Genomic DNA, 10,443 nt, shown 5'->3' with positions numbered 1-10,443 from the left:
ATTCATAACAGTAGCAAAATTACAGTTATAAAGTAGCAACGAAAATAATTTTATGGTTGGGAGTCACCATAACATGAGGAACTGTATTAAAGGGTCGCGGCATTAGGAAGGTTGAGAACCACTAAGTAGAGGTTGTCAGAATAGGCTTCTCTGGGCTGAGTCCTGAATGGTACAAAGGAATCAGTCACGCAGAGATCTAGAAAGAGCATCCAGAAACAGAACGTAGATCCTGCCTTTTTCAATTACAAATCTGTGTGAGACCAGATTTCTTCATATACTTCAATTCAAACAGCATATTGAAACAGATTGAATGCAGAAGCAGATCTGAGAATCCAGCTGCCTTTTAGTAAGCCAAAAATTAAAGAGGTTTGCAAATATGTAAAACAATGACCCTATTCTCACTAAAATTTTGTTTCGAAAGATGTAGTTAGTTTTCATTAAAATGTTTTTTAGGTTAACATGTACTGGAGTTATTGTTTTTTAGATAATTTCACACATACGTTTTTCAAAGTCTCATTTTAAATTTCCAATACAGTGAACATTGATAGATATAACCCATCTAAACAAAAGCTCAATGGGTCTTTAATAACTTTTAAGATATAAAGGAATCCTGAGACCAAAATTTGAGAACTGCTGCTTTAAAAAATGTTGCCATTCCTGATAGTCAAAGCTGTCAGGCAAGAGGAGAACTTATTTCTAGGCTGTCAAGATCCATTCCCATCAAAGTAGTGTTACTGCATCTCCCCCTTTACCCCTCCCCAAGTTAGCAGTAAAATAATTTCTAAAAATAAAATTATGCAAGCAAACACGAAGCTACAGTTTCTTAGACTCTAAATATTAAATATTTAAAGCACATTGTCATGTATTAATATCATATTTTAGCCATTTAATTTAAAAAACATTGTTAATTTAAAAAAGAAAAAAATTATGTTAATCAAATTTTGCTGTTTTTAATCCAAAGTGTCAGTGGCAATAGTGAATTGTCATGTTGGCAATTCATAATGGAAATTTAAGCTCACCTGTAAATACATTTGGATGAGGGAAGTTAATAACAATAAGCTTCATCACCATTTCAGGATAACAGATGGCAATTAGCCAAGCAATCATGCCCCCCCAGTCGTGGCCAATAAGAACACATTTGCTATAACCTGTAATCAAGAAATACATGTTGATGTCATTGAAAAGAAACAGGTGGCTCATCATTAACTCACATAAAAGAGGCTCACTTCTGAAACTAATCTTTCCACTATTCTACCCTAATTATTGATCCACTTTGTGCAGACACTGAGTTTGGTATTTTCAAAACCTGTAGGTATGTCCGAATCACCTAGGTAACTTTTTAGAAAATTCAGGTGCCGCTCTAGCTGGTTTGGCTCAATGGGTAGAGCGTCAGCCTATGGACTGAAGGGTCCCAGGTTCGATTCCAACCAAGGGCACATGCCTGGGTTGCGGGCTCAAACCCCAGTAGGGGGCATGCAGGAGGCAGCCAATCAATGATTCTCTCTCATCATTGATGTTTCTATCTCTCTCTCCCTTCCTCTCTAAAATCAATAAAATACATATTTTTAAAAACACCAAAAATGCTTGCATTTAAAAAAAAAAAAGAAAAAAGAAAATTCAGGTGCCCAAGCTCCACTCTAGACTTACAAATTCAGAATCTCTCCCAGGAATATAAATATATTTTAATCTGAAATAGTTTGGACACCATGATTAAGACTACATATAATTAGGTCATAAACAAGGTTGAGTTATTTTTGAATGTTGGAGAATTTCTTTTTTTTTTTTAGAATTTCTAATTACAGTAAAAACCTAAATGTCCCACCTATGTCCAACTGATAAATCTTTATTTCAAAGAAGCATCTATTTTCTCCCTAATTTCCCAAATTCAATGTTACAACGCAAAACAGTAAAACATCACTAATTTGGGACTGTGAAGTTAAGTTGAATTAGTGGAAAGTCTTAATTATAGTACTAAGCACATACAAGTTTCATTTCATGTAATCATTATGGTTATTTGAATTAGGTTAAAATACTGATTAGTAGTAATTCCTACAGGATTTCATTTGTATGGAGGGATAAGATTAATTTGTAATTTATTCCTACAGTAATTCAAATTAATTTTTTCAAGTAAGTATTTTTCATCATCAACTCACCACTATACTAACATGCACGCACATACACACACAGAGAAACATCTTGTTTATATTATTGATTTGCCTAGAAAATTGCATGTTGACAAACTTAAGCCAGGTCTAAAATATGAATGAAATCTGGCTGTTGGAAATCTGTGTCTCTGAGTCTATTTTATTGTAATCAGACTAAATGGTAACACTGCATTTATACCCCCAGACTCATCCACTGTTTTCTCCTCTAAAAATATTGGCTTGGCCCTAGCTGGTTTGGCTCAGTGGATAGAGCATAGGCCTGCAGACTGAAGGGTCCTGGTTTCGATTCAAAGGCACATGCCCAGTTTGTGGGCTCGATCCCTAGTAGGAGGCATGCAGGGGGGCAGCCAATCAATGATTCTCTCTCATCATTGATGTTTCTTTCTCTCTCTCCTTCTCTCTTCCTTTCTGAAATCAATAAAAATATATAAAAAAGAAAATAAAAAATTATTGGCTTGATCTATGGTCTCATTAGATTATTGTAGAAAGGGACTTTAATTTGATTTAATGGGTTTCTCACTTTATTGTCAACATTAACAAACTGATGGTAACAGGTGGGTTTTAGTCAAAAGGGATGCAATGGATTAGATTGATGTTAAAAAACATTTACTCTTCCCTGGTCCCCACTGCCATAGAAGGAATGTACTTTGCTGCCCCGTTGATGTTAGACTGGACTGTGCGATTTGCTTTGTTCCTGCGACAGGTGTATGACTTGACTGTGGGCTCAGCCACATGACTTGCTTTGGCCAATGGGATGATAGTAGTGACCTGAAATATGTGTGTGCAGCTAAGCTCACCCTCTTACCGTTTCTGCCACTGCTAGGAAAAAAGCTTCCCCAGGTAGCTACTCCTCTTTAGCTTGGGCTCCCGCCCAACTCACAGTGAGAAGCCATCCCAGCTGGACCTACATGTCAGCCTGAGGAAAAAACCCAGAGGTGTCCAGCCTACAGTTGATCTTCAGATTCACGAGCACAGGAACAAATGCGTATGGCAGTATGTCATAGAGTTTGGGGTGGTTTGTTACACAATAGTACTGTGACACTAACTGATCAATACAAGTAAGATAATGCAAGTGCTTCCACATCTTGTAACATTTTTAAATGAATGTTTAAGTGTGGGTTCTGAAGACCAATTTTTTTTAGTATAAGACTCAAATTGCCAACAATTAGTCCTGAAAATAATAAATAGTAACTTAACATTAGGTCTGTTTTTAAAAACACATTTTGAAAGTAATTTTTGGCTAGTGGACTGAATAATTATTCTGGATGTGTTATTTTAAATTCCTTGTATAAGCATTTTGATCTGGAACCCCAAACCTTAGTAACAGGATACTAAGAAAAGAGCTTCCCCAGGTAGCAATCCTGTCAGATAACAACCCAGGTAGGTGAAAAGGCATCCTCCCAAGGAATTAGGTTATCATGTCACAATTTCTTGAATCGTAGTCCTTTAAAAAGAATTAACACTGTTTTTTTAAGTAACCCACCTAAAGAGTCTAAAATATCCTTTATATCTGTAATTAGACAGTCCAGTTTATAATTCTCTCGATGAATGGGAGCGTCTGTTTCTCCATAGCCTCTCAAATCCAGCGCCACAACTCGGTATTCAGTTTTAAACTCCCTCAGCTGGTAACGCCAAGAATACCTGAAGGATATAAGGAACATTAAATATACCACAGTGACTAATACAAATAGTAACATTATAGATTTTCTAAGTAGAAAACTATAAGAAACTCCTTATCTTGAGAAAGGTTGTAGAGCTCAGTATAAGCAGGAAAGAAGAGACCTGTTTGAGAAGGGAACACTGACATTCTTTATTAAAATTATTTTATTTTTTCACCAGCTCCAGTGGGGTGTAACAAAGGGCCAGTATTTACAGGAACTACAAAATACCAGATATTAAAAGCAATGTATTCATATCTGCACTTAAGAAATCAGTTTTCTAAGCTTTTCTTAAATAATATGTGCCACTATCAGGGAATATATATCTATAAATAATTCTGTTATTGCAGAACCATTTGATTCTCTAAAAAAGTATATGAGATGGAAATTTATTTGCCTAACAAGTAGATTTTACTCATCTTACTCCACTGTCAGAGAGGGCTCAGTGTTTTTTAGTAGCAACAGTTTACTTATGAATGAAAAAGTCTGAAGATTACAGACAGATTATGACTTAAAGAATCCAATAAAATGACTGGTTAAAATAAGCCTCTTCTTGCTAAAACACAATTCTTCTGTGGAGAAGATCCACACCATGAGTACAAGCAAGCATGATATTAAAAACATTTAACAAGCCCTGACTGGTTTGGCTCAGTGAATAGAGTGTCGGCCTGCGGACTGAGGGGTCCCCGGTTCGATTCCCATCAAGGGCTTGTGCCTTGGTTGCAGGCCCATGCCCAGTGGGGAGTGTGCAGGAGGCGGCTGATGGATGTTTCTCTCTCATCGATGCTTCTAACTCTCTATCTCTCTCCCTTCCTCTCTGTAAAAAAAACAAACAAAAAACCGTTTAACAATCAAAATGGCACCGGCGCTGACCAATTAAAATGTCCATATTGCCATAGCCACGTCCCGTCCCTTCCTCTCTGTAAAAAAAACAAACAAACAAAAAACCATTTAACAATCAAAATGGCACCGGCGCCGACCAATTAAAATGTCCATATTACCATAGCCACATCCCAAGGCCTCTGTTGGGCAGGTATTCCCTTTGTGCTAGATCATGGAACGGCAGAATTAATTTAAATACAGAGATGCCTGAGCTTTTCTTCTTCCAATAAGCAAAATCATTTTTTAAAATATATTTTATTGATTTTTTTACAGAGAGGAAGGGAGAGGGATAGAGAGTTAGAAACATTGATCAGCTGCCTCCTGCACACCCCCTACTAGAGATGTGCCCACAACCAAGGTACATGCCCTTGACCGTAATCAAACCTAGGACTCTTCGAACCTGGGACCCTTCAAACCTGGGACCCTTCAGTCCGCAGGCCTACGCTCTTTCCACTGAGTCAAACCGGTTAGGGCCAAAATCATTTTGGATAACAGAAAAAAAAAAGACACGAATTTTTCAAAGTAATTTACTATGTTATGGAACTCAGAATATGCATTAATAATTTGCATGCATATCTGTTCATGAAAACACAGTGTAAAATTATCTGACACAAGTCAAATGGGAGATTATTATCTGAAAAGATTTTTGGAGTACAAGAGGCAAGTGAGATTATAAACCAATAGTGAGAAAGGGACTGCAATGTGATATGATACAAAGCAATAAGATCAATGAAGCGAATCAACCACTTTACATCAACAGATATTATCAGGAAGGGCATCAGACACATATTTGGAATTAGGAATGGATACAGAATCTTTGATCTATGATTTATGAAAATCTACAAAATCATTACCAATTAAGATGGATTTGAAAATGTTAATAAAAGTGTCTTTCTTAGCTAGGCCATAGTAATTGTTAATCTTTTCTTTTAAATATATTTTTATTGATTTCAGAGAGGAAGGGAGGGAGAGAGAGAGAGAGAGAGAGAGAGAGAGAGAAACATCAATGATGAGAGAGAATCATTGATCGGCTGTCTCCTGCAAGTCCCACAATGGGGATCGAGCCAGCAACCTGGGCATGTGCCCTGGGAATCGAACCCATGACCTTCTGTTTCATAGGTTGACACCCAACCATTGAGCCATGCCAGCTGGGCAATATTGTTAATCTTGCCTCTGGGTTGTAACAAACAAATGAAGCACTTTGTTTCCTTAAGATAATCCTGTCAACACATATGATATTATTATTTTCTCATTAGCTTTACTTAAAATTTTAAATTATTTTTTATATCTTTGTACCTAATCAATAAAGTTCTGCAGATTTAAGCTCTTAAATATTTAATTAATCACTTTTCCTGCCCATCCTTGCTAACATTATCTTAATTCAGGCCTCCACTGATGCAACAACCTATTGATTGATCTGTGTCCACATCATTCCCTTCCATTCTTTCTTCTATGAAACCAAAGTGGTGTAGCAAAACCACATACTCTCTCATGTAATTTCCCCACTTAAAATATTTTATTGACACCTTATTACTCATAATGTGAAGCTCAAACTCCATCTGGCAGACAAAACCTCCAAGATTTGACTATTACCAAATTTTCCAGCCTGATTACTTTATAGCCTGTCATCTGCTATATAATAAAAAGAGCTAGCATCGCCCTAGCTGGTTTGGCTCAGTGGATAGAGCATCGGCCTGCGGACTGAAGGGTCCCAGGTTCGATTCCAGCCAAGGGCACATGCCTGGGTTGCAGGCTCGATCCCCAGTGGGGGGGCGTGCAGGAGGCAGCTGATCAATGATTCTCTCCCATCATTGATGTTTCTATTTCTCTATCCCTCTCCCTTCCTCTCTAAAATCAATAAAAATATATTTAAAAAAAAAAAAAAGAGCTAGCATCTACATCATTCTTACCAAGGGCCCGGCACCTTTTGGTATACGGACTACACTTCAACCAACTGAGCCACATGGGCCAAGGCCCAATCTGCACATCTTAATCCCTTCCCCGTTTTATCCAGCCCCCCCCCCCCCCGATAAAATGTGCATTAGTTTAATATATTAAGTACCTGTGTCTTCATTCAGAATTCACTTAATTAGAGATTTCAAGGTAGAAATTTGATTCAAAATAATGTGTATAATCTCACAATATTTTACATTTAAAATTGTATTAGATACTATGCAAACATAATACCTGCATTATCATATTAATAATTAAAAGAGCCTTACAAATAAATTTAACTATTGCCATTATTAGTGAATGGAGTCAAACAATATCTTAAACATTTCTAAGAAATAGCACAACTGTTATTTTAATAAACTGCAAGAGAATAATTTTTAAATGTAATCTTCCTAGACTTCATAAATAGATGGCATAATTGATTTACACTTTAAACTGAAAAAGAAATCACATCAGTGATTCATATGATTAAAACAAAAACAACCCCTTTGATACAAGAATGAGACATATTGCAAAATCAGTAACTCCTGGAAATATAAATAAACAAAATAAACTATTTTCACCCACATCCCCCCCCAACCCGGTAGCTTTTGGTAATAGCAGAGAACTCTTTTTAAAAAAACTCTTTCCTAGTTATTACTCTTAATGTAAGGAGGGTTTCTGGTTTCCCAGCTAGCCATTTTCAGATGTAGGCTATCCTTCCCCCTTCACAACAGAGGAAAGGCAGTCCTCATCAGCCTCTGTGCTCAGCTGTACGTATGAAGAGCCTCATTTGCCGATGCACTTGAATAATGACAAATGCATTCCATACAGCTGGTGATGAGGACGACTCAAAGAAATTGCTGGCATCAACTCAGAATATTTTTTAAAACGATGAGACAAGTAAGTGACTGAGCCAGAATCACTGCCCATGTTACTTTATACAGATTTGACTAATGCTTCAGACTTACATTTTATTGTGAGTCAATCATGTCAAGCACTCCACCAGCAGAACCTACATACACATGTTGATTTGCATGGGCTATTTACCACCCAATTGCCTCCAGATGAAAGAAAATAAAAATTTAACATGAAAATAACTTATGTTTGTGTATGCAGGTAAAGCCAGAGTGGAGAAAAATCTTTATGTGGGGAAAATCTTCTCAGGAAAAGGCATCCATAGACTTTTTGCTTTGGAAGAATGTTTTTTGCCCTCCTCCATGCTTTTCTTCAACGCCTAGTGCACTAGCATCCTCAATGCATTTATTAATAAAGTCCCTGTATGTATGACACTCTGATAAGCAAAGTATTTAATGCTAAAAAAAAAAAAGTTAATCTGTAAGTTTACCAGAATTCTGGAAATCCATGAAGTAGCAGCATAAGTGGTTTGCCTCTTTCTCCAGCAGCAACATAATGAAATCTTAATCCAGATTCCTGCAGTAGAAAACATGAAGTTTCAGTGATGATTTGTGTTGTTAAAGTAGTATAGTTAGTATTTCCATTTCATTAAAAAAAACAACACTCACTTGCATTGTATTTAATATCAAGAAATAAAAATTCCATAGCCAGCCCTAACCGGTTTGGCTCAGTGGATAGAGCATCAGCCTGCGGACTGAAGGGTCCTAGGTTCAATTCCGGTCAAGGGCATGTACCTTGGTTGCAAGTTGGATCCCAGGCCCTGGTTGGGGTATGTGCAGCAGGCAACCAATCGACGTGTCCCTCTCACATCGATGTCTTTCTCTCTTGCTCTGTGTCTCCCCCTCCCATTCACTCTCTCTAAAAATCAATGGGAAAATATTCTTGGGTCAGGATTAACAACACAAAACACCTTTAAAAAAAGAATAAAATAAGTATTATTAATTTTCAAAGAGAAAAAAACTTTATGATTTATCAGTAGGATGAATTGACAGATTTACTTTGTCAACATTCCCTTTATAGTACCTTCCCTTCTTCTACTTTACAAAGTCAATTTAAATATTATGAGCTTCTGAAACAATGTCACAATTTGTGACTTTCATTTTACTGCTGTGTCACATCTCATCTCATTCAAATTCTATAGGACCTGTAAATAATTCTGATTTGAATTTATATTCCTGCCATGTTTACCCCCTAGTCAAGTACTTTTCTCAGCTTGCCTGTCAAGAGCTATGCCATCAGTTATATAATTCACACCTTCTTTCCTTATTTTTAGTTCTCTCCTTCCCACATTTTTATTTTAAGATGAGAGTTGCATGCTGCTTGCTCCTCATGTCATATCTGTGTATTTGTAATAGCAGAACACTCTGAGTGCTCAAGGCTTCACTCTGCATGTGGGAGACAAGACTGCCCAGGGAAATAAAAAGCATGGGAATGAGACAGGAATACAGTGAATACAAAGCAAACTGAAGAGAGAAAAGTGAAGAAAAAAAGCAAGAAAGAGAAACAAAAACTCATAAAGAAGTGAGGAAAGAAAGCAAGAGCCAAAAGCTGGGCACAGACACTGGGTTTTATATCAGGTTACCCAAGTACGTGGGTTTTCAGATGTGAAACAATCTTAAAAGGCATCTAACCCAACTCCATCGTTTTTGCAGATTTAGAAACTGAGGTCCAAAGATGTTAACACATATCATGACATTGGTTAGGAGGAAGGCTGTGACTGGAACCTACCAGGACAATGTTCTTCCACTCCTTGCTCTGTCTCTGGGGCAACTCTTTAGATGGCCAGTGAGAAGAAAGGCATCCCGAGGCATTTCAGATGAGTTTTACACTACTTTTTCTCCTCATGTGGAATGAAGAGAGTAAATCTGACTTTGCCTTCAACTGTAGAATGCCTTCCTAGGTCAGTAACTTCTTTTATTGGTGGTGAGTCTTGGGAGATACCATAATACTGTGGGCACTTGATTGAATTCAGTGAACAAATTACTTTACTGCACTTACCATGTGCCAGACACTGGTCTTTTTTTTTAATCTTCACCTGAGGATATTTTCCCATTGATTTTTAGAGAGAGGGAAAGACAGAAACATCGATGTGAGAGAGACATCAATTGGTTGCCTCTTGCATGGGCCCTGGTCCTGTACCAGGGCCTGGGCAGGGAAGGAGCCTGCAACCAAGGTACATGCCCTTGACCGGGGTGGAACCTGGGACCCTTTGGTCCACAGCCGATGCTCTAGCCACTGAGCCAAACCAGCTAGGGCCAGACACTGGTCTTTTTGATTGTTGTTGTTTCACAAATCTGAACTCTTTAATTATCATATCATGGGCTGAATAAAGGTAAGAAAGGCATATCCCTTGGTCTTCTGGACTCCAGCTGCTGGACAATCTAGCTCCTAATAGGAATCCTCCACTTGGTGATGTAAATATCCCCTCATTTGAAGCTAGTTTTGAAAGGCCTGTGAGTCAAACTGTAGGGTGCATCACAAAGGACACCACCTGGAGCCTCAGGAAATGGAACATCAGTGGCTGTGAGGGGCCCTGGGACAAGCGCGGACATTGATGAGTCTGCATGCATGGTGGGCCTTTACTTTTTATTCCACTCTTTTGGTCTCTAAGTTCATTAGTTGGCTTCCTTCTCCACAAATATGCACCATTTATTTATGATTTCATGCTGCTTGGGTCATCTGTGAATGTTCCATTCTGCTGATCTGAATAAACTCCTGATTTCCAAGGACTTATTCTATTTACTCTTTTATTCTATCATCTGGGCAAGGACAGGCTCCTGAGACATGAGGGCGCCCCTGGAACAATTTCCTACAGCCGATCTGCGCTCTAAAGGGCAAAAAGGTGACGGGAGACAGCTTCCCCTTCCCACTTCCCCTAGTCTCTCTCT

The 10,443-nt window shown here is 38.0% G+C and overlaps 1 protein-coding gene across 2 annotated transcripts in view; it reads right to left on the bottom strand.

Moving 5' to 3' along the window:
• EPHX4 (epoxide hydrolase 4) overlaps positions 1–10,443 on the bottom strand; it is a 30,944-nt gene that overhangs the window by 19,935 nt on the left and 566 nt on the right. For both annotated transcript variants that reach the window (XR_001364550.1, XM_005878960.2), the window contains exons 2-4: positions 7,986–8,071; positions 3,649–3,806; positions 1,020–1,148 (exon numbers count right to left, since the gene is read on the bottom strand). Coding sequence is in view for 1 of the 2 variants with exons in the window: in XM_005878960.2 (XP_005879022.1) it covers positions 1,020–1,148; positions 3,649–3,806; positions 7,986–8,071 (373 nt within the window). In the remaining variant the exon portion in view is untranslated. The remainder of the gene's footprint in view (positions 1–1,019; positions 1,149–3,648; positions 3,807–7,985; positions 8,072–10,443) is intronic.

This window comes from Myotis brandtii, unplaced genomic scaffold (genome assembly GCF_000412655.1).
Source record: "Myotis brandtii unplaced genomic scaffold, ASM41265v1 scaffold58, whole genome shotgun sequence".
Lineage (NCBI taxonomy): Eukaryota > Metazoa > Chordata > Mammalia > Chiroptera > Vespertilionidae > Myotis > Myotis brandtii.
This window is presented reverse-complemented; position numbering and strand designations above follow the sequence as displayed.